At 43.2% G+C, this 27637-nt stretch overlaps 2 protein-coding genes across 2 annotated transcripts; both read right to left on the bottom strand.

Moving 5' to 3' along the window:
* Nucleotides 1-5972: 5972 nt before the first annotated feature.
* Nucleotides 5973-12652, bottom strand: hps4 (HPS4 biogenesis of lysosomal organelles complex 3 subunit 2; the record flags this gene model as incomplete). The annotated part of the gene is made up of 12 exons (XM_080738523.1): nt 5973-6283; nt 6896-7007; nt 7321-7447; nt 8101-8824; nt 9067-9206; nt 9357-9429; nt 9514-9608; nt 9983-10099; nt 10750-10857; nt 11662-11805; nt 12032-12122; nt 12621-12652. 12 exons carry the CDS (start codon nt 12650-12652, stop codon nt 6112-6114), a joined length of 1935 nt encoding a protein of 644 aa, XP_080594649.1. The 3' UTR covers nt 5973-6111.
* Nucleotides 12653-17946: 5294 nt separating this feature from the next.
* Nucleotides 17947-20022, bottom strand: LOC308295472 (ubiquitin carboxyl-terminal hydrolase 19-like; the record flags this gene model as incomplete). The annotated part of the gene is made up of 1 exon (XM_080738522.1): nt 17947-20022. One exon carries the CDS (start codon nt 20020-20022, stop codon nt 17947-17949), a length of 2076 nt encoding a protein of 691 aa, XP_080594648.1.
* Nucleotides 20023-27637: the final 7615 nt, after the last annotated feature.

The following is a 27637-nucleotide window of genomic DNA, read 5'->3' as shown; positions in this document are numbered from 1 at the left end:
TTAAATACACACGTCTCAATCCATCACTATCATTTACTGTGTTTTCAAGTTTGTAATTTTAACTGCTCACAGAAACCTCAATCATAACCCTATGGGCCTCATTCACCAATACATTTGTTCTTCCTAAGTGAATTCCTAAGAGAAGTTGAGTCGTATTCATGAAATATTCTTAAAGGGCAGAATTGTTCATAACTGCAGTATGTGCGCATGGTGATGAATCATAACTTGAAGGGGTGCTTGTTAATCCAATTAGATGCCCCACCTATATGCCAATTAGGGAGCCACCCTACCAATCTCCATACAGGGTATGACCTTGCCTGTCACCTGTGTGTGATTTCTGCACACATAAATCACACAAGTTGAGAGAATGAAGTCAAGAATTCCTAAACTAAAGATGGTGGAACATCAGTAGCCTGGCATAATGCTAACTAACTGCAGTATCTATCCCCTCCTTGTTTAAACATGGGTGGATGGTCTAGCTGAGCTAGGCTAGAACATCAGACCCAAAACATGACAAAAAAAAAGAGTTCTCATGTCCACTGCCATAGTGTCATACCTGTGCTATAATCATTTTGTTCAGTTACACAAATGGAAACATATAATGCTTTACAATATGCATTATATTCTCTCCCTCTCCCTCTCTCCCTCTCACTCTCTCTCTCACACACACACACACACACACACACACACACACACACACACACACACACACACACACACACACACACCCTTCCACTTTCCAGGACCTCCTGAGCCACTGCCTTCTTAAAACATACTATGAAGTATGAACATTCTATAATGTGTATATGTGCATCATCATTTTATCATATATCATGCACAACAAGCAGAGTTGCCCAAATAACAATCACATTTTACAGTTTCAACTGAACACTGATGACCAGCAGTGGTTCCCTATGGAGACACAAAGAGCCTGGCTTTGTTCCCAATGAGTCTCCTCAAATTATTGGCTTAGGAATGTGACAAAAACAAAAGAATATCCATGAATTCAATGGGGTGAGTAATAGATAGAAAAAAGGTAATTTTGGGGGTGAACTATATAAGTATATGAGTATTTCTTCCACCACTGTGTAAACATTTAAATGTATCAATTTGAGAATAAAATTACATAATAACACATTTATTGTATGTATTTATAATCAGGAAAATACAAGATGAAAGTATCTTGATATATGTATTTCTTTCCGTCCCTGCCAAATACAAATGATAAAATAAAATAAAGTATCTGAAATACATATTTGAAATACATGTATTTCAAATACTGCCCATCTCTGATCATAGTGAGAATCTGTAAAATGTATATCCTTCCCGGGATTCTAACCCAGTGTGCCCATTATCATGTTTATAATTTGAAAGTATATATGGCTGCCAATAATTTACCCCAATAGAGGGTATGCGCATGACATCATCACCATTACCGGAAGTTATGCGGGAACGCCTACTGAGTGGCAAAAACTACTTTCTGGCCTTGACGGCCCATACATCCAAACAGAAGATTGCATTATACGACATTAAACTCACTTTGCCATTCACTTTATGCATGCGCATACCGTCTATACGTACAGGGCCTTATCTCTGCATTGCCTAGCGGTGATATGGGCTTTGCAGGTTTTTGGTTGTTTTTGTCTAGTAGGCTATGACATGAGGGTCTACTTTTCTTTTTTTAAATAATATGACCGTTTTATGACATAGTATAACAGGACATTTTCTTAACAGTATTGTATTACTGTGTTTGTCCAGGTGTTGTTTGTTCCAACTGTGTGTAAAAACAGAAGCATCTAAAATTGTTAGTTGAATTTCTACATAGAAGAGGTATAACAGCTTGCCACCGTGGCTATGTATAAAGACAGTCTCATACCACAGTTCAGTCAGTTCAGTCTTTTAATAAAATATTCCTGAATAACTCTTCACAATATTTCACATACAAATCATAAGAAGGCGTTTTGGCTGCCAAACAATTAATCGATAAACATATGTAATATACACTATTTACATAACAAAATATATCTTACAAAACAAATCATATAAATTAATATATTTGACATTGATGAAGTGCATTATTTTCCCCACATATGATGTGTAACAATATATCCTTGTCTTTTGGTTTGCAAATGACATATCTCCTTCAATTCCCAGCAGGGACATACCGTACATACTGCATATCGTCGTTGTCGGGTGAAAACCTTGTATGTCCAAAACCGTTAGTTTTGCATTTTTCATTTTAAAAATGATTCAAACTAGCATACAACGGCGTTGTGTGCTTGTAGATCGGCTGTTTTCACTACTTTTGTGCAACGGCCTTGTATGATGAAGCAGGGCTGCAAAAGAACGTACACATTTGAAACTTGGAGATACAAGGTTTCTACCCGACAACGACGATATTCAAGTTTGAATCAGGGAAGGAGGTATACATTTGACTGTATCTGTGTGTGTACAAGTTAATACACAAAAGACAAGAAGAGTACGGTTGTACCCGCACAACGTCACTCTATCTACGATAGGACAGGGAGATGAACGGTGCGTGTGAGAGGTGGACGCCGTTGTGTTCACAGGACACTGCCAGTCCTGCCTTGTTGCAACTCAGTGCCAGGCCCAGCTCCAGAGCAGAAGACAAGTGGCCCAGCCCATCCCCCCACTGCAGGTCGCCATGCGTGTTGTCCTGGGTCTGCGGAGCTTGCCTCTCTCGCAGACCCCCCCTGGGAAGAACCTCCTGCAGCCTCCGCATGTTCACCAGGGTCAGCCCCCCTCCGACACCACCTGCCACCTCCTGCAGGCCCTGGAAGAGGAACAGCAGATCTACTCGCAGCTCTGCCGTGTCACCTGGGGACCACACACTGTACCTATGTGAAGAAACATGACACAATTATTATAGGCCTGCATTCTTCCAAAGGCATGCCTCTGCTTCACTCACTCACTGTCTTAATACTGGACTACATGGTGTGTGTGTGTGTGTGTGTGTGTGTGTGTGTGTGTGTGTGTGTGTGTGTGTGTGTGTGTGTGTGTGTGTGTGTGCGCGCGTGTGTGTGTGTGTGTGTGTGTGTGTGTGTGTGTGTTTGTGTGTGTGTGTGAGAGAGAGAGAGAGAGAGAGACTTGTGTGAGACGTGTGTGTGTCAGATGGGGACATGGGGTTAGTTGTGCTTGTGTCTGGGGTCAAATTGTAAAAATGGTGGTTGGCTATCAGGTTGCAGGTTGGCTATCAATGGTAACAGTTCATGCTTTGTTTAGCAATTTAAAAGTAATGATCAGAAAACCTTTGTAGAAATAGCAATAAAAATGAGGGAGGGGGGGGGGGGTGGAGAAAGAAGTGTAGATAAACGTTCCGCAAGCTTAAATTCATACCTTGTAGGGAGTTTGCGCTTTGCCATGTAGGGTAGCACGGGCTGAATGTCTAGATGATGAGGGTTGAGAAACTGAAGATGGATTTCGGCTTTCATCACTGCCATTGAGAAAACATCTCGACTCAGTAGAAAGTCCACATCTGTACCTAGGGAGGGGAACATATAGGCTTAATTAAATATAACACATTTTGTGCAGAACCTTGGAATGTGCAGTAGCCTACAAGACAATGTGTTTATATAAATAAGCAAGTTATGCAATTAAAGAGCCACTTCACCTCTGGGACAACCCGATCTTATTTTATTGTTGTTTGGGACACGATAAACACATTCCTGAGTTATTTTTTTTAGTTCAATCTGCTTTTTTTTTTAGATATTTTAGTATTTCAGCATGTACTAGTGATGCGTTTTGCATCATATGATGCAAAACGCATCACTGATGATGCAAAATGCATCACTAGTCATGCTGAAATACTAAAATATCTCAAAACAGACTGGACACAAAAAATAACTCAGGATTGTGTTGATCGTGTCCCAAACAACAATAAAATAAGATAGGGTTGTCCCAGAGGTGAAGTGGCCCTTTAAGTTACAATAAAGCAGTGGTGCTCAAAGTGGATTGCAGGGACTCTGTGGGTTCCTTTATGGGGGTCTAATTGACCCATACAAGTCTATAACTCTGGCAGTTTACAAAATTAACCAAATGCGGGTTCATTTGGTTCCATTTGTACACTGTCAGAGTAAAAGGGGAGACCTTGAAATTTGAGAAACACTGCAATAGGCCTAAGCCATTCCTGGTGATAATAATACTCGTTTTGGAAATGGTTTGCCTGCCTTACCTCCACTCAATCGACCCTGGATTCCTTTCACGCCTCTGCAAACGAATCCAAGTTGACAGCAACGATAGACCCGTCGAACGAAGCTGAATAGTGATTTCTCGGGGAATATGGAGCCATGGTGGGACCTTCCCGGGGCGAACGAGCGGACGCGGAGCCGCAGCATGTTGGCGTTATCCCGGGGAGGTTCTGTGCTCTCCATCCATGGCGCGGCCAGCTCCGCGCAGCGCTCCCGGTGGCTCTCCGTGATCTGTCGCCTCCACCGTCTCAACACGTGCGTGCGTAACACAGGCCTGGAGGAGACTCCATCACCAACTGTTGCCGAGGACTCCTGCTTGCCCACGGCGCGACCAGAAACTCCCTTGACGTTTGTCGCCACCGTTATAAAAACCGTTATAAAAAGTATTGCAGTCCACAGGCAGCGCAGTGAAGAAGCCATGGTGAATGATGCGACCGGGTCTGAACTCTGAAGCTTCACACTACTGAACGGCAACCTTTATGCTGGAGGTCGGCCCTGCATCCAACGATAGGGGGGTTCAGTTTAGCCCCGCGGCTGCCCTATATACCTATACTGACAATGGGGACATTGCGCTACTTAGAATTTGAATCGTGGCCCCAACTGACTGTCCCTCCCATCTTTTTGTTCGCGCTCTCATTTGCACCCCACTGGTTTCTTATAATGCACTTGCATAATGAGGCGCCCTAAAGAGCACCAACCACATCCATTCAAATTCAGCTACAGATAATGACTCTAATTACACTATATTTGGACCATCAAGAACAATCTTCCTCACAAAATATGTGCGTCACAGAAATGTTGGACTAGTTACATTAACATTTAGTGAAGGTTCATGCTCGTGCACCCAACGTTTCAAACCACTTTCTTTGGCCCCATACAATGCTATTAGTCTACTCTACACGATGAGTGACACTTAATAATGGGACCAAAAACGGGGTCACTCGAAAGTTGCCGATGGTTTTAATAAGGCTAATAATCTTAATAAGACAATCAGTAACGTTCTTATAAGGGCATGGCCCCTGTAGTTTAAAACAACCATTTCCGAAAGCAGCTCAAATGTATAAGACAACAACATGATTATTTATTCATTTAACTTTTCATTATTGCTGCCAACTATAACATTAAATAATATCTATAGGAGTCTAAGAACTAACAGTTTCATAACGTAAGTGCAGATTATTACAAGATAAATAATATACTGGTGCATATATTTAACCAAAACGAATTTTACTTGGAAAAGATTACATGTACATCCAAAGCAAAAGCACTGCCATGATTTTATATACTAGGATTCATACAAAGATGCCATTTATCATCTTTGCCTTAAAAACACACAACACACAAATTGTATTACACACAAATCAACAATAACAATAGTGAGAATAGACAACACAACAATGATATTCTATCCTTCAGTGCATTTAGACCAAAATGAAGTGGCAACATTGTAAAATTGTCACAGCTCCAATTAACAGTATGATCTCAAACAGTTTACTGTGTGCATCCACTGTGTGCAGTGTGTTGGGAATAAAATAAATACTCAATGTTGAGAACACAGCATACCCCTGTGGTTCCCAATGTTTTTAGCCTGTGGCCCAAAAGAGAAAATTATGTCTTTGCCCGGGACCTATTGTGAAAATCGTCTATTTTCACTACTTCTTAAACATTTGTTTTCTAACTAAAGGAATTTCTTAGATTTTTCCTTTCATAATAATTCATTAAATTACTGCTTTTTATGTTTTGAAATAATAATAATTAAAAACAAAATGAGAAACCAAAAAAATTAAGGGACACATAAAAATGTGTCCACGACCCGCAAATGGGTCCCGACCCAGTGTTTGGGAACCAGTGGCTTAAAAATAACAATTACTTTAACTCATGTGTAGGTGCTGCTAGCTTGCTCTCAGAATAGGTTGACCCCATGTTTCATTAGTCGGTGCCGGGCCTTGCTGGGCAGGGAGAAAGCACTGTCCTGGTGGTTGGGGATGCCTGAGTTTCGCACCGGCACCCCTTGCTGCAAGAAGTACGTCTCCTGAGCCACCGTGTGTGTTCCATACACAGCCACACCTGCATTCCTGTGATTCAAATACTACATATGATTAGAATCACATTTGAGGTATTTCAAGTAATCTTTTCTAAAGCAATAATACAGTCCCCCCCCCCCCCCCCCCCCCCCCAGATCAACAGGTAAAAGCAATGGCAAGGATTACAGTTACAGCCCCCACCCTATACAGATGTGTCATTAGCACAAGTAGAAGAGGACAATACAGGAGAGGGACAACCTCTGGCCAATGCATAAGTTATCCGGCTTAATGACCCATTAAGCATACATGCAAGAAAGGTGTCAAGTACTGACACGTCCATCTTATTCTGTAGTAAATATGGATTAGTGCTAAAAACGGATCTGGCAAAAGGTACTATGGAGAACCTTTGGCATTTTGGTCTATGTGAACACACCAAATGGACAAATAAAGCAGAGTAATGTACTGCTTTGGAGTGAGATGAAGTGAGATTTAAAGAGATTATTAGTTCCCTCTGTAAGTGTGTTTTTGTTTGGTTTTACCATTGTGCAAATTAAGTAAACAAACTAAATGGATGGCACTACAGGCCCAACCCCCCCAATATTTAATTGCAGCGCTATGAAAGGCAGGACCCCCCACAAACCACCCCATCACTGTCATACAGACCTGATAATAGCCTCCTGCAGAGTTGCAGTGTTACAGAAATGTGAGTGGAGCAGCGATGTGGCCCTCACAAAGGATCGCTCCTGGACTCCCCCCTGCCCACCAGACAAGTTGGCTGCAGAGACAAAAAACACACCAGAGTCTCACTACAAAATACCACATTAACCTGGACGTGCATGCTTTGCACAACAACTAAAGAATGGAGATCAGAGCCCGACTAATTACCTACAAGCTCATGCAAAGCGAGGAATAAGCCATCAAGCGTGGTTTAGTGAAACTAAAATCTTAAGCAACAAGTGATTAAAAGAGCTTATTTACACTCTAGCAGAAAAGTAAACGTGGGAAAACTTAAAAGGCATAGGGTTCCAGAAATATTGGATGACAAACAGGGGGGACATCAAGGGAGTGAATGAAGAGGAACTTCATACTTGTCAGTGTGTTTTGAATACAGTCAAAATGGGCAAAGATGTAGTTTCCTTGAGGGCCTGTGGCCCCTTGAGTGGTGGTCCTCAGATGGGCCTCCAGTCCATTCAAAGATGCCAGGCTGCTGTGGTACTGGAAACAAACCACAAGGGAAAGCTCATTCAGCTTACAAACAGTCAAAATATGACTATCATAAAGACCCAAGTACTGTACTTTCAAACGTCCATAATGCACCTTATTAAAGACTTCTTTTTCAAATTCTCAACATAATATGAGATTGCCTGCAGTCGATTTGTAACTTTTATTACTGGATGCAAGCTCATTTGGTGTCCAGTGATGTTGTATTTGGTATTGTAGAGCTCAATACCAAATCCACTCATAATCATAAAGGTATAATTATGTAGATTTGAATGTCATGTGCCTAACTGCCAACCACTCAGCAGACTTTGGAATAAATAGTAAGCCAGGTCGCCCTGGTGTGTCCACAAAGACACACCACATGTCTAGTCATGTCCAGATCTGTCTCATGGTCTACATCACATGCCAACCGCTTTCTATTCCTTCTCTTTTCCCCCCCAACTCTCTCCACTGTTGTCTAATAAATGGCATTTTAAGGACTTTAATTAACCCTTAAAGAATCCTCCAAAAATAGCACATCTACAACTTTATCTATGTGTTGCACCACTATCTGCTATTTTTGCAATATTGCAATATTTTTTTTTTTAGAAGCACAAATGTATTTAGATCAAATTAATCTTGCAATAATGGCATGCTATCTATCTCACCACTTCCTCCATGGCGGCAGTGTCGTTTTGAAAGTGAGACTCCACCAGCAAGGCCAGCACCAGTCCTCTCACCCTGTGCTGGTACAGAGTCATGGGGACCAGGGGACTCTCTGCCGAGTCATCATCACCCAGATCTCCCATACTAGCTTGCCGGGTACTTGTGTTCCCAGCGCTACCCCAGGTTCCTCCCAACAACACCCCATCCTCTTGTGAACCATCAACCCCTGCTTTCTGGCCAGCAGGTCCAGATATTTTGCGGTCCAGTAGCGTTGGCCCACAGTCTCCCGGCCTCTCTTTGCTTGCCGGAGCGCTGCCCCCGCCGTGTCCATTAAGATAAGGCGTGTCCTCATGCACAGAGACGTCATCTTCGGTATTTAACTGACCGTTCTCATCTCCATTGCTGTTAAAAGAGTAATAATACGACTGGTCCAGTGGCTCCTCCTCTTGAGAGGCGTTCCCATTTGGAAAGGCAGGCCCAGGCGACTGTAGCAGGGTTTGGAGTGGTGGGGGGCTGCGAGGGCTGGTGGTACAATCTGAGGGACCTGGGCTAACCAGCAAGTTGTCGGACATTGGTGAGCGAGCGTCAGCCGCTGCTGCAGCCATGAAGGGAGAGTGGGACGGATCAGTCTCAGCTGGGTCGGACTCAGTGGAGGGAGTGTCAGATAACGTTCTCGACAGGCGGGCCTTCCTTGTACGAGTGGCTCTGTTTGGGGTAGAGTTAGACCTAGAGTACAAAGAGTACAATAGGTACAAAGGTCTTATTTGGGATGTTCCTTTTAGGCAGGGTGTTTAATTGTGCTTGTACTGTACAACATTTCTATTGTATTGACTATACTTGTACTGTTCTCCATTTTCGTCTAATAAAATAAGCAATCAATCAATGCTCAAGCTGCTTTCAACAGTGGCATATTTAAGAATGTATGAGAACAAAATGCTCATAATACAAATGATGTAGTTAACATGTACCTGGATTCTTTGTCAACGGGAGCAGAACGAAGACACTGAAGTTCAGCTACTGTCAGGAACACAGTAGTGGAGTTCACAGCACTGGAGGCGGAAGAATTGCCTGAGGACTTAGATGAGCTCAAACCGTTGGTCCTCTGGTACTGAAATCAACATTTAAAAATCACTGAGTTATTATTTAGCACTCAAATACTGAACTATCACTTCACAATTAAAAACAGACATTCACTAGTAACTTTAGGATTCCTCATGAAAATTGAAATTCTGGCAACACATCTCATGTCATGTCACACCTTATTGTACGTTTCACTCTCATGAACCATGACCTTCACTGTGAGATCTGGAGGCATCTGTGTGCTAACAATTCTGCGTGGAAGACAGAAAGGCATGATGAAAGTGGTTACTTGTGATAACTTTGCAAGGGTGTATTAAGCCAAAATGCCAGCTTACCTTCCACGGAAGAGAATACAGCCAGCCAACACTAGAGGGCAGCGTTGACATGCCTGAAGGATGAGTGCAGCTTTCAACAGCAGAAGAGGGTCAATCTGAGGACAAGGATCATAGGTTAGCAGCTGCTAGAAGAATGAAATGATGAAAAAACGTGGAAATAGATTTGGAATTTATGCAACTGGAGTAAACACTTTACGCTTTTGCTTGTATGCTCCAAGGAAAATAAAAGTACAGGACATTTGTCTTATAGCGATGGTACAGGAACACATTAAGCTTACATACATAGCAGCACAGTGCAATACATACTGACATAATGGGAATTATTTTTAAAGGTTTCATAGTTTCAGAATGAGCTAAAATAGGCTAGCCACAAGCTCATAGATTGGCTATTTTCACTATTCGTCGTACAACAAAGTATATATACCTTCCGCAGGGCTTAAAACACATACTGATCATATTTAGTACGTACGTGAGTTGAGTCTATGGTTTTCAAGCAGCTAAACATATGATGAAGCTCAGTGGATGCGGTTTGTAAGTGGGAGAGATAATGGGCCCATTGGACTGCTAATGTTTCCTTATTGTGAGTCTAAGTTGGGAGACAAAAAAAAGAAAGAATTAGTGACATGTTATGGTTACACATACACACGTTTTACTTTTACAAATCAACAAATGCATACTGCCAAGTGACAATATTAGGAAACTAGAGGTTTAGAAAAAAATGTCTCGATGTTCTTTCTTTTTTTTTGCCAAAGTTCACAATTAAAATAAACAGACATTTTGATTACATGATCCTCATCACTGTGGTGTCTTGCCAACCACGCCTTTATTTATATGGGAGAAATGTGGTTTATATTCCTTGTAGCACTATGTTTGATAGTTGTCTAATGTGCTTAATTATTGCTCTGCTCATCATGATCACATGATAGTCAGACATGTATAGCATGTATGTAAGCAATAAGCATGTATGTATGCATAAATGACAGTGGTTTAATCTCTCATTAAGTCAATTCACATCACCTCCCTGCCAATGTTCTCCTCTATAAATAGGGGTATGTTGGTAATTGTATAAATCAATAATCACTAAAACTAAGCAAGGCCTTGATTTTGTCACTGAAAGAAATAGTCTACATATCTACACATGGCTGTGCTTGCTTTCATACCAAGCTTAGCTATCTTGACAAGCACTGTAATGACTGGTTGATTGTAATGACAATTCATAACAACTGAATACTACACCTGATAGCTCTGGCGAATGGAGCCATTGTAGAAACTAAAGAGGTTTATTAGCTGGTCCAATAGGTCACAGACACTGACATTGGGGATATCCACTGGGCAACCCAAAGCCTAGGAGGAAACAGTTCAGTAATAATTGCATAATGGCTTCAAAAACAAAATTGTGAAAATAGCTAATCTACAAGAAAGATCACAAAGCGTCGCATTGCGACATGTTGTGACACATCAGGTTGAAAATGGTTTAAGTGGCCCAATAATGTTATGAATAAAAATTATGAACAGATATACGGCAGGGGTCCTCAACAGGGGGTCCAGGACCCCTAGGGGGTCCTCAGAGTTACTACAAGGGGGCCGCCAAATCTTTGTGTGATAGGATAATTCTTTTAGATTAACAACTTGAACCCTTTGGCCTAAAATAGCAGATCTACAAGCTCTCAACGCTGCGAGGCATGAGAGCTTGTAGATCTGCTATTTTTGGCAAATAGGTTTGGTGTAGAGGTAAAAAAAAAGAGCAGACCAAGAAAGTACAGAGTGAAAGGTCAAATTTACTAAGCATTGACGATTTAAGTGGTCAAATGTCTGAAAAAACACATTAACATGAATCCAACACAGACTGATGACAGTGCTGTCAAACAAGTCTATGAATCAATCTATGAAACTTTGCAATTGCAACACAATTTTAAACAACGTGTACTGGGGGTCCCTGCTTTATCTCCCTCTCAGCTAAGAGGTCCTTGGCCTGAAAACGCTGAAGACCCCTGGTATACGGACCGGTATAGACCTACATATATACATGCTCTCCTTTCCAATTGCCCCCATGGAGCCCCCTGGTGCCCCCCACTTTGAAAACCTAATGTATTGCTTCACACACGTCCCCAAGAGAATATAACCAACAACTATGCTCTACTCACTCACCCAAAAAAAGTCATCTTTCATGCAGATGGCAAACTTGCTGCGGCGTAGCCTGATCATGCGTACCGGAGAGGACGACAACTCGGAGACACAGCGACCCACACCAGCCAGCTGTCCACACAGCAGTTCCTGTTTATCTATTGGTGTCTGGGGAATTGAATGAAATGGCAAGAAGAGTTATGTTTATGGCAGTAAACACAATTGATATGGTGGTCACAATAATCAGTACCGACTCAGAGTTAAAGGTTACAAGACCACAAAATAAATGCAGTTTATGGCATGCCACATATGGATTTATTATTAGTATTTATCTCAACTCAAGACACACCCAAAGCTCACTCAATGTCAGGGCAACTTTTACTGCAAAACTAACCTCTTCAGGATAGAAGTAGCAGATTCCATCCCTTGTAGGGTCACCCTCTCCTTTGACCTTGGATCCATCATAGAGGAAGAAGAAATTACACCTGAAAAATGATCAAACACGTGTGAGTTATCTAAATTATAGCTCAGACCTTACAGACTTGGTTGGTTGAATGAATCCATGGTGTTACAGGGTTACAATACTACTACTACTACTGTACCTTTATGCAGATTGTGTTTAAAGATACATTGAATAAATGTGTTATTGACAAGACAAAATGTCCTAATTTGAAATGGCTTGCTAAAAAAAATGTCAGTTCCCTCGTTTCTTTCTTTCTTTTGGTAATTTGTGATGCTACAGCAATATGAAATCTGGAATGGATCTTGGAGACGTCTGATATGAAATGACACGACATCGTCTACGGCATTTGTTTACACTGTTTAAAAAAATCTAGATCATAAAAAAAGTTATCAAGATGAGGGATTTTAGAGTATGTTAACATAGAGACAGATTATGTGCAAAAACAGAGAACTACATAGTACATACATTACCAGTATGGTGGTTATTTGGGCAACATGAAGCGGTTAACCGCTGCACTCACCTTCTTGCATCTGGCATCATGCTATCAGCCATCCCTTGATCCCTAACCAGGAGTCCAGGACCAGAGCAAAGCCAAAGGCACAGTTGTCCTGTTTCAGTAACGTGTTCCCCCCGTGTTCAATATCTCACGGCCACATGTTTCATAACGATCAGAATTAAGACTGTAAAGTATTTAGTCCCGGCCGGGTCGCGTTGCAATACTCAAGTGAGCTTCTGTAGATATTCCATAAGCCAGTAACGTTCAACGTTTAGGAGGTTAGACAACAACTATACGTTCTCTAATACAATATTAGCAGGAGTATGTAGTTCCAGCCGGTGTTTAGCTAGCTACTTTCTGGACGTATTCGATTGATTAAAGGCGTTCGGAAGCCATGCAAACGAAACAGAATCAAACTTAACTTCAGTGAGACGATTGCTTGAGGAATGCAGGTCACAAGTAGTGGGAGTCATGTGAAAGTATGGCAAGCATCTAAGGTCAAAAATGATAGTCATGTCGTGGCGGAAATAATTAAAGATTCTCCAAAGAAATTCAAAAAATAGAAAATAGCTGTGAGCTTGTACCTGGGTTATTCGTCATTTTGTCGAGACTTTTGAGTGTCTTAATTCACTTTCACTTTAAAACACTGTTGACAGTTACTCTGCAAAGTGTGTGTGTGTGTGTGTGTGTGTGTGTGTGTGTGTGTGTGTGTGTGTGTGTGTGTGTGTGCGCGCGCGCGCGCGCGCGCGTGTGTGTATGTGACACACACACACACACACACACTCACACACACTAGCGCATGAATATATGTTTCAAAATACTTTATATAACATAAGACCACTCGAAACAAGGATTTAGACCTATATTAGAGAAATGTCAACCTTCTGAAGTCAGAGTTGCATGAATGAAGCCCACTGGGAAGTTTACAAAGTCACTTATGATTTAGGGTAGCCTATAATGCTTTTTTACAAAATATTCAAATTTTCTGAGATTGATCTGTACACACTATTAACTTGGTGGACTGGAGGTGAGGTCATTGGGGTAAATCTGAGCATGTTCTTGTCAACTGCAAATGTGCAAAATGGAACAGAATTAAACATGAACTGAAGAACTGATTAAATATTATGCAAAAATGCCTACATGCATATACACTTGACTAGACTTTTGACGGATTTTACATGAAGCAGAACCTGATAGTGATAGGCAATACTACTAAACTACTAAATTCTACTAAAATGTGCTATACTTAAATTGTATAAGAGGGTCATTCCTATATTCGCTGCAATCAGCCTCGTAACCTTAAAAAAAAGAAAATGTCCCCCCTGTTACAGGACATATTTAGACCTATATCTATTAAAATATATTTCCAATGCATACCTATTTACAAAGAGATCTGATGTACCTTTCTTTGCCATGATAATGTCTTTTTAGCAAAGTAATTATAAACAATTATTATATATATGGCACCTTTTTATTAAGGCATAATAATTTCAGTCCAATGTTTTAGGATCAAATTAATGTACATATTATTTGTTGATTTGATTAAAATCTTATTAAAACACCCATGTTATTGTCCACCAGTTATGTTTTGCACTGTAACAGGGTGGACGGGACACAACAGATATTTTGTATTATGTCATGGGGACACAAATGGCACCGAATACTAGGAATGACCCAAGACAGGCCTGGAATTTTGTTATTTTAGGGGCAAGGCCACTTGCCTTTGGTGTTTTGAGGGCAAAAAGGCCAAATGCCAGGGCTGGAAGACCATTTTCTTTGAATTTAAGGGTTAGGGATGATAACCTAATTTGCAGTGAAATAGATAAATTATGGTAATTACAATATGATCCATGCTCAGCCCTGAGTGGATTGGTTTAAAGATGGGGACTCGGGGGAGTTAAGATTTCAGAATCTCAACGAAAGACACTGGTGTCTAAATGACAAGAAAGAGACACTGGTGTCTACTGTAGTGTCTACACATTGACAAGAAAGAGAAAGAGGAGAAAGTGGTACAGTCAGCTGGGGCATTGGCCACTGTGGCCTCAGGTTATGCCATTGGTTTGAGGGGCACAAGGCCAAACTGAGGGGAAATCCTGCCCTGCCCAAGGCTGTTTTTAATATTAGAGCTGACTTAAATGTATCTTATTTATTCCTGTTGGGATGCAGGTGAATGTAGGTCTTAGTTACATGCTGTTGGTGTACTGTACAGTATGTGCACTGTAGTGAGTTCCTGTTGAAGGTGAATTTAGTTATTGTTGGCTGCAAGTTAGTGTACCTACCTGGGTGAAGGTATAACCGCTTGGGTGTAAACGTTTATAAACGTTTAATCCATGATGAAATATGAAATGAAGTTAGGACCATATCTCAAATTGTTTTAAAACGCTAGGCTGATCAGTGCCAAACTTTGTATGCACAGGCCATACAAAGAGCCAAAATTTGTGTCAGAATCATAGACTGTAAAAAAAAATGGACAGAGCCACGCCATTGTTTCTATCCACAAGTTTCCAACATCCCATAGTGCATTGCGCAGAAATTGGACGGAGCTTCCGGCACCGCAGCCGAGCTGCATCTGTGACAACGGCTGCATCTGCGATGCGAGCTTGTATGTCTGCTGTTAACCGGAAGTGTGGTGCAGTGTGGTGCAAAAAATTCTCCAGTAAATTCATATCCTGTCCAAAAATGGTATCCAATGAATGCTATTGCCTGGAGGGCGGGTCTTCACTCTGTATAGCCAATACAAAGCCTAGAAACATAGCCTACTTTATAATTACTTGCGCACGGCACAAGTACTGTAATGGGCTGGGTATGTATGTAGATGACTGGGTTTTTTGAAGACCATAGCCCTGAAATTGGCTGGGATTCTGGGAACATGTAACCCAGGTGAAGACATTAGGGATATGAGGCCAGCAGTGCACACCTCGTGGCGTGCTCTGCTTGCACACAAGTAGGCCATGTGTGGCCTAGCTTGAGTGTGAGGCGCAAGTTGGCACCTTGACAGAGTGCAGTTCTAAGTCATTTGGAAATTAACGTGACCATGATTCACTAAATGCATATCATGATGATTTAAAAAAGACTTTAAACTAGCGACTGAAAACATAAAGTGTTAATGAAAACGTTTATTAAGATCCTCATAGACTTCCATTGAGCTGAAGGTTTTTACCGGTAGAATTGGAACATTAATTGGAACAGCAGCTTCAAGGAGAACCCGGAAGCAGCTTCATTTCCAGCGAAACAAACTTGCCCCTTGGTTAGAATGGGCGGATTGGGCGCCTCCAGACAGTCAGAGGCAGATGCATTGACCCCCATCCACTCCCATGTTAAGGGAATAACCTGGAAGAGGCGTTAGGTCTGCGAGGGTACGTTCAGATATCTGGCTTGCAAGGCGGCGCAACGCCCCCTGCCTATTTAGAGCTTAAAGATTTTGCCCGAGCCCGTGCCGACCCGTCAGCCCGACTCGACCCGTGACGGGCTCTTTTCACGTATCTGTCGGGCTTTGGGTCGGACCCGGGCTTTGAAGCTGCGCTCGTAACTTGATAACATGAAGCCTCTCACAAAAGGCCAGACAGTACGAGACATATGCATTAACCCCCATCCACTCCCATGTTAAGGGAATAACATGGGAGTGGGTGAGGGTTAATGCATCTGTCTCATACGCGTCTCGTACTGTCTAGTGATGTGTCGTTCATGAGTGATTCGTTCATAAGATTCGAATCATTAGCATGACTCGTGAACGATTCGTTCAAATCCCTGAAATGGGTCGTTCACACTTTCGTTCACACCCCCGCCCCTCCCCCTAAAAGCCCCGGCCGGCAGACAGGACGCGACGGCGGGCTGTACTCGCGATGTAATAAAAACGCTCCCGCGATTGTGTTTTTCACGGGACGATCGCGCTATGAACGAATCATTTGAACGAATCTTTTGAACGGATCTTTACCGCGAACGTGAACGAAATGATCCGATCACTGAAATGAACGGGATTGCCCATCACTAGTACTGTCTGGACGCAACCTTAGAGGCAGCGCTGCTATCGCATCCCCTCCGCTGCTGCGAGGGGATGCGTGTAGTGTGTGTGAGTGTGTGTGTGCTGTGCATGTGCATTGTGCATGCACTGCCGGTGCGGACATCATTGAAACTGTCCACACAGTAACTTTTGTATATCCTAATATTATAGAAGTTGTGTGGCTGTGAACTTTGTTTTTGTAGCTATAATACCCTGCGCCTGCTTTCTGAATTAGCGGAGGTCGCACTTGTTAACGTCAAACCGTGTTCTCCGAGCGAGGCTCTGATGTTTATTTAGTTCCTTAATTTGGACGGTAAGCCCTATTTGCTACTGTAACTAGTTGTTTTTTAATAAAGAGCGTTGGAAAAGGGTAGAATTATTCTGTTCTTAACGAATCACCAATATTTATCGATAGAAAAAAAGGCTGCAGTGCATTCAGCAATTAAGCTTGTTTAGAAAAATGTCGGGCTACGGACTGGGTCGGGCTTCAATTATCAATCATGTATCGGGCTTAGGGTCGGCAGCATTACTCCCTTACCTTTGAACTTTCACACTTAAGCAGCTAAATGTGAGTGTCAACAAAGCGACGTTCTTCCTGCGTTTAGGTCTGTCCCATTGGTGAGAGTACACCAGTGCTGAACCATGAACCTGTATTCAACCATTGAGCTCGTCACCCCACAACGGCAAAATGCATCTTCGATCAGAGACCCAACACCTCTTCCGGGTTATGGGGGTCAATGCATCTGTCTCTGACTGTCTGAACGTACCCTGACGATGCCAGCTGGGAATGATACCTGTTATAGAACCCGTTGCACTCATTCTTATTGATGACATCAGTGATATCCATATATGGTCATAAAAGGGACACAAACACAGGAATTTGGACTCTCATTTTAACCGCTGATCTGATCCCAATTGGCAAAACACACCCTCGGGTTCTCAGTGATACACAGAGCAAGTAGTAGTGCTTACTACTTCTGGTAGTGTGCAGTGAACATCCAAACCAATTAATTCCTTCACCAAGGAACGGCTCCAAGTCAACTTAACTAAAGGTCTTGTAAGCCTGATATACATACATCTTGCATCTTGGCGTTTTACAACCGAATTGTTGAAAATGATATCTCCAATAAGATCATCTTACGGTGAGCCGTAAGAACTGGGGGGAAAGAGTGTGTTCTGTGTGCTTCTGTATTACTATAAGCTTTGTATTATTATTACCTTTAAGCTGTGGAGAATTAAGAAACTGTAGTCCCTGTCAGTTGGTAATCTCCACTTAAAACCGAGCCGCATGGCCGTTTGGAGTTCTAGATTCTAGAATCAATGCCCCTCTTCCATCCATCTGCAGTGTGATTAGTCCACCTCTTCAGGGTCTAGGTATGTCCCGAAGACTCCCTGGCTAGCGGTGGACTCAGCATAGGTGGGCGGCGTGGGCCTCTCTACAGGTGAGTTTCGTCTGCGATAGAACAGGACGTAGGCATAACGTGTCACCACCTCACTTTCCTCCACCTTGGTGACCTTTTTATCATCAAACAGACGCCAACAGACATCACTGCCCTGGCTGTCCTTGTCGCTGGGAAGGCGTGCGTAAGCCGTGTAGTGGCCCCCTATCATGCCTCCGAAGTGGTTGATGACGGCATACAAGTCGTAGACAGGGGCCGGCTGCATCTCGTCCTTCTGGCCAATGCAGAACTGACTCAGGTCCAGGTTGTTGACGGGAAAGTGGACCATGTCGTTGATCTTATCCCTCCAGAAGGAGCTCCGGAAGGAGAAGCGTTTGAGCTGGATGATCAGCATGTTAGGCATACGCCACAACAGCAGCTGCTTGGAGGCTTCGCGGTGCTGCTGGCACTTTGGACAGTTCCATGCTTCCTCTGGTGCCAGCACCTCAGGCTTGGTGAAGAGGTTGAGGCACTGATCTAGGGTGCAATGTCCGGGTCGGGCCGTCTTGCTCAGGGAACGAGGGTCCTCATCGAACTCCAGCTCCTTGGAGCGCACCATGACATGCCCCCCCTTCAGACCCTCATGGTTTTTCCACACCAGCTCCAGAGTGATGGGCAGGTCTGCCATGTCCTCTTTCAGTTTCTGATCCTCTGAGCCCAGAGAGATGTAGAACTGTGTGGCATGACCTGACGCTGACTCACTTGGTTTCTGGTACCCTGTCAGTGCAGCTTCTGGCCATACTGCCTTCTCACAGGACATCTCTTTCTCAGCCAGGGAGCCCTGGGAGGAGCAGGACTGGAAAGGAAGCTGTGACACGTTGACTGAACGCATGGAGTAATCCTTGAGCAGCTGGGTGAGCCGGGCATAGGTGAGTTGGGACTCTGGCACACTGACCAAGAAGGGCTGGCCCACATTCTCCGGAATAGGTTGACAAAGTTTTTCGTGGGATGGCCAGTGCATCGACAGACATTCTTTGCTGCAGTAGGCCACACTGTAGCAGAGAGGGCAGTGCTCCAGCTTAGCTCCAGACCGATAAGTAGACCTGCAGTTCTTGCAATCTAGGACAGGGAAAACCTGGAGCCTCTGCTCGACTCTGAGCAACACCACCCTCTCCTTGGCTAGCTTTTTGGACAGCACCTCAATGCAGAACAACCTGTCTTCAGACAACACTGATTTTAGAGAGTGGGATGGCCCGAAGATTTTATGGAAACGGCGCTTCACCACCTCTGCCAGCCTGAGGTTCTCTGGCTTGATCCCCACACTCCTGGAGATGGATTCTAGGACCTCTGCTGTGCTGGAGGTCTCTATGCTCACACTAACCCGGACCTTGATGGGCTTTTTATGAGGTTCTTTTGCAAAGAAGAAGATGGTGAGAATCCTCTGTTTCTGGGGCAACGGAACAGGCAGGTAGAGGAAGGGGTCAAAGGTGATGGACACCTTGGAGCACGTGGGACAGACTAGCTTTGACTTGAATTGTCCCTGGAAAAGGTCCATTATGAAGGAGTCATTCCTCATCTTGTGCCTCTGCCATGCCTCCTCTGCCACCACGTCATCCGGCCGTCCGTCCGAGTCCACCGTCTCTGTGTAGGGTTTGTTCTGGATGCGGTTCAGGTCTTCGTGAAGCCCATCCAGCAGGAAGGCCATGAACTCCTGCGCATCGTGCTGGCCGTATCCCGCAAACTGACTGGCTTTACTGACCACTATGGTCTTGAGGCTTGAGGGTCGGGAGGCATTGTCAGTTCCTTCCCACAGATCCCTGAGCAGCTTGGCAAAGCTGTCGGCCAGTCGGCCTCCCGTACCCAGAGGGTTGTCGTAGTTGATCTCTGCCCTAAATAATCGATCATGGAAGTAATCCCTGAGTTCTCTGGTATTGGATAGGGACTGGATGACGCTGTTCATGAAACAGGTGTTTCCCAGGTTGTACAGTCCTGTGAAGCCAGGCAAGCGCACGTTCTCCTCTTCGTCTTGGGATTCATCATGGCTCATGGGAAAAATGGGCAAAATATCAGTCATTGCACGTTGGTGACAGTAATGTCCATGAGACCAATGTTCACCCCGACACACATTGGAACAGTGATGACGGCATGAGCACATTGCACATGAGCTGCCATTCATGTTATTATCCTCTTTCCTATGTACAGTGCGACAACTTGAGTATAGTGTGTGGCAGAGTGTCTTGAAACTTCTAACCAAGAAGGCTTCCAGTATTGATGTATTACAGTATATTAAGCTCAAGGGAACAGTTGAGCAATAAAATATCTGTAAACACAAATAAACAGTAAATATATTTATGAAAACATATGACAGCAATAATGATGTAATCAATAACGATGTCATTATCAGTCCAGGTAACCTAGCTCAGTCGGCAGAGCATTCGCCTCCAGAATTGCAAGTCTGATATTCGGCTCAGCCAACTCAGCATATAAGTAGCATTAAGTAGCATGACTTGGGTTAACTAAGATAAGATTGGGCAAGTAGCCTGCATGGAGTTGACAGCAACTTGTAAGGGGTCGTTATGAGTATCAGTTTCCCCTTACAAGGTGCTACGTCAGCTTGAACTAACATCTAATACAACTAATTGCATCACCTATCTATAAATGCGAGAAGTCTCTGCGTGTCTGTCTGTCTGTGTGTCTGTAATCCGCGTATCTCGAGAACCGTTCGTCCCACCGGCTTCAGATTCGGCACGCGCGTTCCCCGCCGCGGCACGGAGTGCAGTGCCGGGTCTCAACCCGACCCGACGCGCGGTTTTCCCGAACCGGCGCGAAACGTTCGGAATCTCCTTATGCGGGGTTGATTGTTGACATCAGGCTGTTCCGGAGGAAATCGGCGAAAGCTCTGACTCATTGTGACATCACTTCATAAAAGGCTCTGACATCACGTACGCCACATGGGTCAACAAAAAATCTCTGTGAGTGTGTATGTATGTATGTAATCCGCGTATCTCGAGAACCGTTCGTCCCACGGGCACGCGCGTTCTCCATATATGGGCATAAAATGAATGCCCCCATATATGGGCATAAAATGGATTGCAGACAGACAGATACAGATATCTCCATATATGGACATAAATGGACAGAGGCAAACAGATGGTCAAAGATCTCCATATATGGGCATAAAATGGACGCAGACAGACATATACAGATATCTCCATATATGGGCATAAATGGACATAGGCAAACAGATGTTCAAAACGGGTCCTATGACAACAGGTATAATGAGGTTTGCATTAAAGGGGGAACCGGCACTGTGTCTGCAACACAGTTGGAGGCACAGACAGATACTCCATATATGGGCATAAAATGGACGCAGATAGACAGATATCTCCATATATGGGCATAAAATGGACCCAGAACTATAACTGCAGTGATCTCCATATATGGACATAAAATGGACGCCGACAGACAGACAGACAGACAGATACAGATATCTCCATATATGGGCATAAATGGACACAGGCAGACAGATGGTCAAAACGGGTCCTATGAAAACAGGTATAATGGGGTTTGCATTAAAGGGCGGGGCATTCATTCCCTATTTACATTGTTCCGAGTTGGCCAGGTCGCCGACTAGACGCTGGGCCGCCCGAGCTTCTAGTCATAATAATAAAAAATCAAACCTCGGTTCGAAGTGAAGCGGTGAATTTTTATTCTATGTGTTCTAGAGCTATGAAATCTGTGTTCTAGATCTATACATGCTGTGTTCTAGATCTATACTTTCTATGTGCTTTAGTTCCACCAAGTGGTCCAGATTTGGGTTATGAGCTTCAGATGACCCATTTGATGGAACGTGCCAAAGGACAATTGGGAGGGGCTTACGGATTCAGAGAATCGAAAAACCGGTGCGAGACAGAAGCCTGACTGCTGGCACGCCGTCCTACAGGGTTCCCACACATTTTTACCAATTAATTTCCAAAACATTTCCAGAATATTTAACCCGATTTCCAGGACTATATAACAATAATTCAGCTCAATAACAGGTCGCTTACTCCTATGTGCAATGCCCAAAGACAGGTAGTGTATGCCAGTGATTCTCAACCTTTTCAGGCCATGACCCCCAAAATAATCATGTTTTAACTGGGGACCCCCCACCCTGACGAGCCCTAAGAGAAGAGGAATTTTGTTTAACACGGTTCCATTGTGAAAATAGCTGATCTACATGCTCACAGCATGTAGATCTGCTATTTTCACAATTTCTGCCTCTAATATGAGACAATTTGGCCAATGTTTAATTTGTCAATTCAGAGGTATTAACAAAATCAATAACCAAAGACAATGCATAGCTGTTTTTTTCCAGGACCTGGAAAAATATTTTTCAAATTTCAAAATATTTCCAGGAATTTCATGACCGTGGGAACCCTGGTCCTAGTAATCTATGTCCGTCTGTGTGTCTGTCTGTGCTTACATCATCCAATGTAAGCGCAGACTTGAAAAAACACAAGTGACTGACGTCATCCAATGGGAAAACCCTTGAAATAGCACAGAGGGACGATTCTTGGTGACGTCACCATCAACAAGTGGACCTGATATAAATAACAAGGCACGCTCTTCTGGCGCACAGGTAGGCCATACGGGCCATACATATATTAGCCAAACCTATGTAAAGGGTAACGTCATAATATCAAGACATTAGGGCCACGGGTGGGGCCGTCTATGCCCGTAGCCAATCAGATGGGCATAAACAGGCATATTTTGGAAAATCTTGAGGATTGGTGCGTTGGTGAGCTTCACATGACATTTCGGCCAACCAGACTATAAATAAATCTCCATGATTGGTCAAATTCCATGTGACATCATAATATCTTACTAGAAAAAGGAAACTTTCATGTAGCAATCGCTTTTTTGAAGCGGTGAAAGCCGCTTCCAAGGAGTGGCTTTGTCTGTCCCGTACCTGTTTTTTTTAGGATTCCCATAGATTCTCAAGGAGTGAGAATGTCTGTCCCGTACATGTCCCGTACCGTTTTTTTTTAGGATTCCCATAGATTCTCAAGGAGTGAGAATGTCTGTCCCGTACATGTCCCGTACCTGTTTTTTTTTGAGGATTCCCATAGATTCTCAAGGAGTGAGAATGTCTGTCCCATACATGTCCCGTGCATGCAGAATTGAGGATTGGTCAAGCTTCACATGACAATTTGGCCCTCCAGACAAAATCATTCATTCATTCAGAATTCATAAAAGTATAGAACTAAAGCACATAGAAAGTATAGATCTAGAACACAGAATGTATAGATCTGGAACACAGATTTCAAAGCTCTAGAACACATAGAATAAAAATTCACCGCTTCACTTCGAACCGAGGTTTGATTTTTTGCCCCTGCAAGGCAACCGGACTATAGTCTGACTATTCCATCCATCCAGCCTGCCATCTTTCTTTCTTTCTTTCTCCTCCCCGGTTACTCCTCCCACAGGATTTACAATACAGAAATGTCAACCTTCTGAAAAGTTTGTTTATTTATGCACTCAATTCTGTAATACTTTTGAACAAATTCCTTAATCAATGGGGTGTAGCATGAAGGGGATCAGCCTGTGGTACTGCTGAGGTGCTATGGAAGCCCTGGTTGCTTTGATAGAGGCCTTAAACTATCGGTGTGGTTGAGTCTGGTGTTTCTTCCTCTTGACAATACAACACAGATAATCCATAGGGTTCAGGTCAGGCCAGTTGGCTGGTCGGTTAAGAACAGTAATATAATGGTCAGTACTGTAGTTTTGGCTATGCGGGCAGATGCCAAGTGCTTCTGGAAAAGGAAATCAGGCATCTTATGTATGGAAGCACAAATAGATACCTTTATAATACAAAGTGCTGTAGAATCTCCTGGTAGATAGCTTTGTTGTCTCCACCAGCCGAAGGCTGAGGGAGAGTATGTTTTCCCCTCCGTCCGTCCGTCCGTCCGTGCGTCCGTGCGTCCGTCCGTCCGTGCGTGCGTCCTCGCAGTTTGTGAACAGCTAATCTCAGTCACCGTTGGCCCGATCGCTGCCAAACTGAGCACACACACTCCCTGGATGCCAATCTAGAACCTCTGCCCCACATTTTTCAAATCAGCCTCATGGTGGCGCTATAACAGGCCGATTTGTGTGGCCTGGTGGAGACCTGTGCTCGGAAGAGCACTGCTTCTAGTTGACTCTGGACTTGATCAAAACACAGTGGACCAAAAGCAGCGGATGCATGCCATGCTTACTTTATTAATATTTTCATGACTTTAAAAACAATTGCAGATCTACAAGCTCGCAGCCGTGCTGTGAGCTTGTATATCCGCAAAAAGTGCAGATCTACAAGCTCGCAGCCGTGCCGTGAGCTTGTATATCTGCAATTTTTCAATAGCTAAAGTGTAAAATAATTAAGGCCCCTCCACCTTGGGCCATATTAACTCAGTCCCACTTTTCCCCACCTAGTGACACCCCTGCTCCTATGTACGGTACTTGGGTGGATGTTTAAAATGCACAAGGAGTATCTGACAAAGGGCTTTGCAAATATTGCCCAGATTATTAACAATTAACAGGATAAACAATTTCATAGCTCATTATAGTTTGAGGCATCCCACTCATGACAGACCACGGTTCAACTACCTTAACCAAGTACTACAGAACCACTTTCTCAGACACCACTTGGTTACTGTAAACTAAACATTGATCACATACTGTAGGTATGCAACTGTAGGAATAAAGTTTGAGGCAAGGTAAAGGCACGCATCTTTAATATTAGCTCTTACAATTAATTACATATCATCAGCTGCAAATAAAATTGTTTACAGTCAAATCTATGCAAATGGACAGGTCACCATCCCCCATATTTTATGATTATATATAATATATGAATAAAATCTGGACCAGATTACACATTTTCTGCTTAAACGTATGTGACATAAATAAAAAATAATATTATTACCTCAAGTTGTGTTGCTGAATATGCCAATGTTGTGTCCCTCCACTGGTCCCAGACAGACAGTATTCATATAGATTATATGATAATATATTATATAATAGTATATATATTCGATAATATATATCTGATATACTTGAACTCCATTAAACAAATAATAGAAAAGGCGCAAGTTCCCTCCTCGTCAGACTCAGTCTTGTTCTGTACTATGATCACTTGTAAGTCTGCTTAAGTTAGAGGGTTGTTTGAAAGTTCAATACAACTTGACCTTTGACAAACGAAACCATTCTGTCTGTACAGTCAATGAACACACACATATATATAAATATCTACATCTCATAATATATATATATATAATATAATATATAATAGTATATATACACTATTAGTCCTCCCAAACACTCAGCTCCCACCTCTTCGTAATCCTTCTCCAGGGAGGTCCCATGTCCTCTCCTGGTCTCAGAGAACTCTCCCTCCTCACCCGATCCCCAAGTTATCATCCCAAAAAAGCCTTTGTCCATTGGTATGTCGGTGAGGGCATGGAGGAGGGCGATCAAACTTGTGGTCAAGACGAGCCAAGGCCTCAGCTATGGCTGTGGTGTTGCTCAGCATGCATACAGTCTCTTGGCTGTGCCACAGGAAGCTGAAGACGGCCACAGAGACCTACATAAAGAACATCCCCCGCTCTTTGGGCACGACATCTCCATGGTAGAGCAGACAACAGGCCATGTATTTACCATGACGAGGATCACACTTCACAAACTGACTGACTGGCTAGCTATGTATTGTGTGAGCTAATAAAGATGCATGCCTTTACCTTGCCTCAAACTTTATTCCTACGTTTGTCCTGTTTAATTGTATTAATCTGCGCAATGTTATCTGATATTTGCAAGCCCTTTGTCAGATACTCCTTATGCATTTAAACATCCATCCAATCTCCTTTGACTACGGGAAGAAATCCAAGCTTGAGTTTGCAGTCTAGTAGAGTCTACCTAGCTCCCCAAATTGGCTTGGTCATGGATAGAACTCGCAAGCTGAATTGGCGAAATCATTGACCTGGTCATGGACAGAACTCGCAAGCTGGTGAGAACTCTCTTGGTGGTTCTTGGTCAACTGTGTTGTGTAACTAGCTTCAGTTTTGACAGGCTTTTTTTTCGCCCTCCCTTGGTGGTGGCACTGGCTCTGGTTTCACTTCCCTGTTATTAGTGTAGTGCCCACAGGCATATAGTTGTTGGCAGCATCCTCCTTTCCTGTGATCATCTGCTCAGGGTCAAACAGCTGGCGCTCTGTTCCATGACGCACCACATCTGTAAATGGAAGGTTTTAAGGAAGAACAGTGGACAATTACTTTTTTTCAAATGTAGAACATGGTTTGTTTTGCCATTATATATATTCTTTATTAAAACATTTTACATTTGGTCATTTTGGACTCAAGTAGCTACCTGCAAAGGGGTAAACCGTTTAATGCTTTTGATTTTCCCAATATATTTATTCTTAATTACATAGATTACATTGCAAAGGGTTATTAGCCATGGCAAAATACCCATCCCTAACCCCCTAACCCTTAGTCGAACTAATGAAATGTAGAAATAGAGATTTCCCCTGTTGTAAGCTTGTAGGGCTGTTCTTTTCGTCACTGATGTGCAGTATTCATGAAGCTGCAATTACAGTCTGTTCGGCGCAAAACTGTTACAATTCATGAAATGGGTAAACAAGTTTTGGATAAAAAAAAAAGAAATAGCCCAAAACAATGCATAGCCAAATCTCTTTCAATAATACTTGATAAATTCCCTTTTCTTGACTAGATGTTTTCCAATTTCAAAATATTTCCAGGAATTTCATGACCGTCTGAACCCTGACAATAGGCTCTATGCATATATGCCATTTTGTTCTACTTCCGGGTGTCTTTCAACTTCCTTCACAGGTGTTACTGATGATGCTAATGAAGGGTCTGTTTGATTTATTGTACAGTGGTTCTTTAATTTCAAGCACCCCCAAGACTCTGTACAAATGGAATCAACAAATGGAATCAAATGGACCCTTGCAGGTCCATTTGCTTCCATTTGTACACTGTCAGAGTTACACACCTGTATGGGGACATTTGGAACCCAATCAAGGACACTTTGAGACCCACTGGTGTAGCAGAGTGTTTCCAGTGAGCCAACATGCACAATATCAGCACCCTGACTCTGTTTGACCAGAATGGAACAGACCCTTCATTAGTATCATCGGTAACACCTGTGAAGGAAGTCGAAAGATACCCGGAAGTAGAACAAAATGGCGTATATGCATAGAGCCTATTGAACAATTAAGGTCTAATCCATCTTCATGGGGCTACTGACCAATGACAGTGGGTTCCAGGTCAACAAAGATGGCCCTGGGGACATGCTTTCTCCCTCCAGTCTCACTGAAGGTGTTGAAGGTGTCGTCTTCTGCTACACCAACAGTCTTATCACTGGGCATCCGTCCGTCAGGCTGTATGCCGTGCTCCAGACAGTACAGCTCCCAGCAGGCATTGCCCATCTGGACTCCAGCGTGAGTGTATCTCCATACATGTGGGCCAAGCTGCAGAGGAAGAAGTGAAAAGCAGCAAAAAGAAATTAGAACTCAGAGACAGAAGTAAGAAAACTAACAGTTACTTCAAATGGGAGTCTCTCTCCATTCCGACATGTCGCCCCTCCGAAATTGACTTCTTATTGTCGGAGTGGCGACACTCCCATAGGGG

This window comes from Nannobrachium achirus (genome assembly GCF_963921795.1).
Source record: "Nannobrachium achirus genome assembly, chromosome: 12".
Lineage (NCBI taxonomy): Eukaryota > Metazoa > Chordata > Actinopteri > Myctophiformes > Myctophidae > Nannobrachium > Nannobrachium achirus.
Note: the sequence above shows the minus strand (reverse complement) of the source record. Positions and strands in the feature narration are given on the sequence as shown.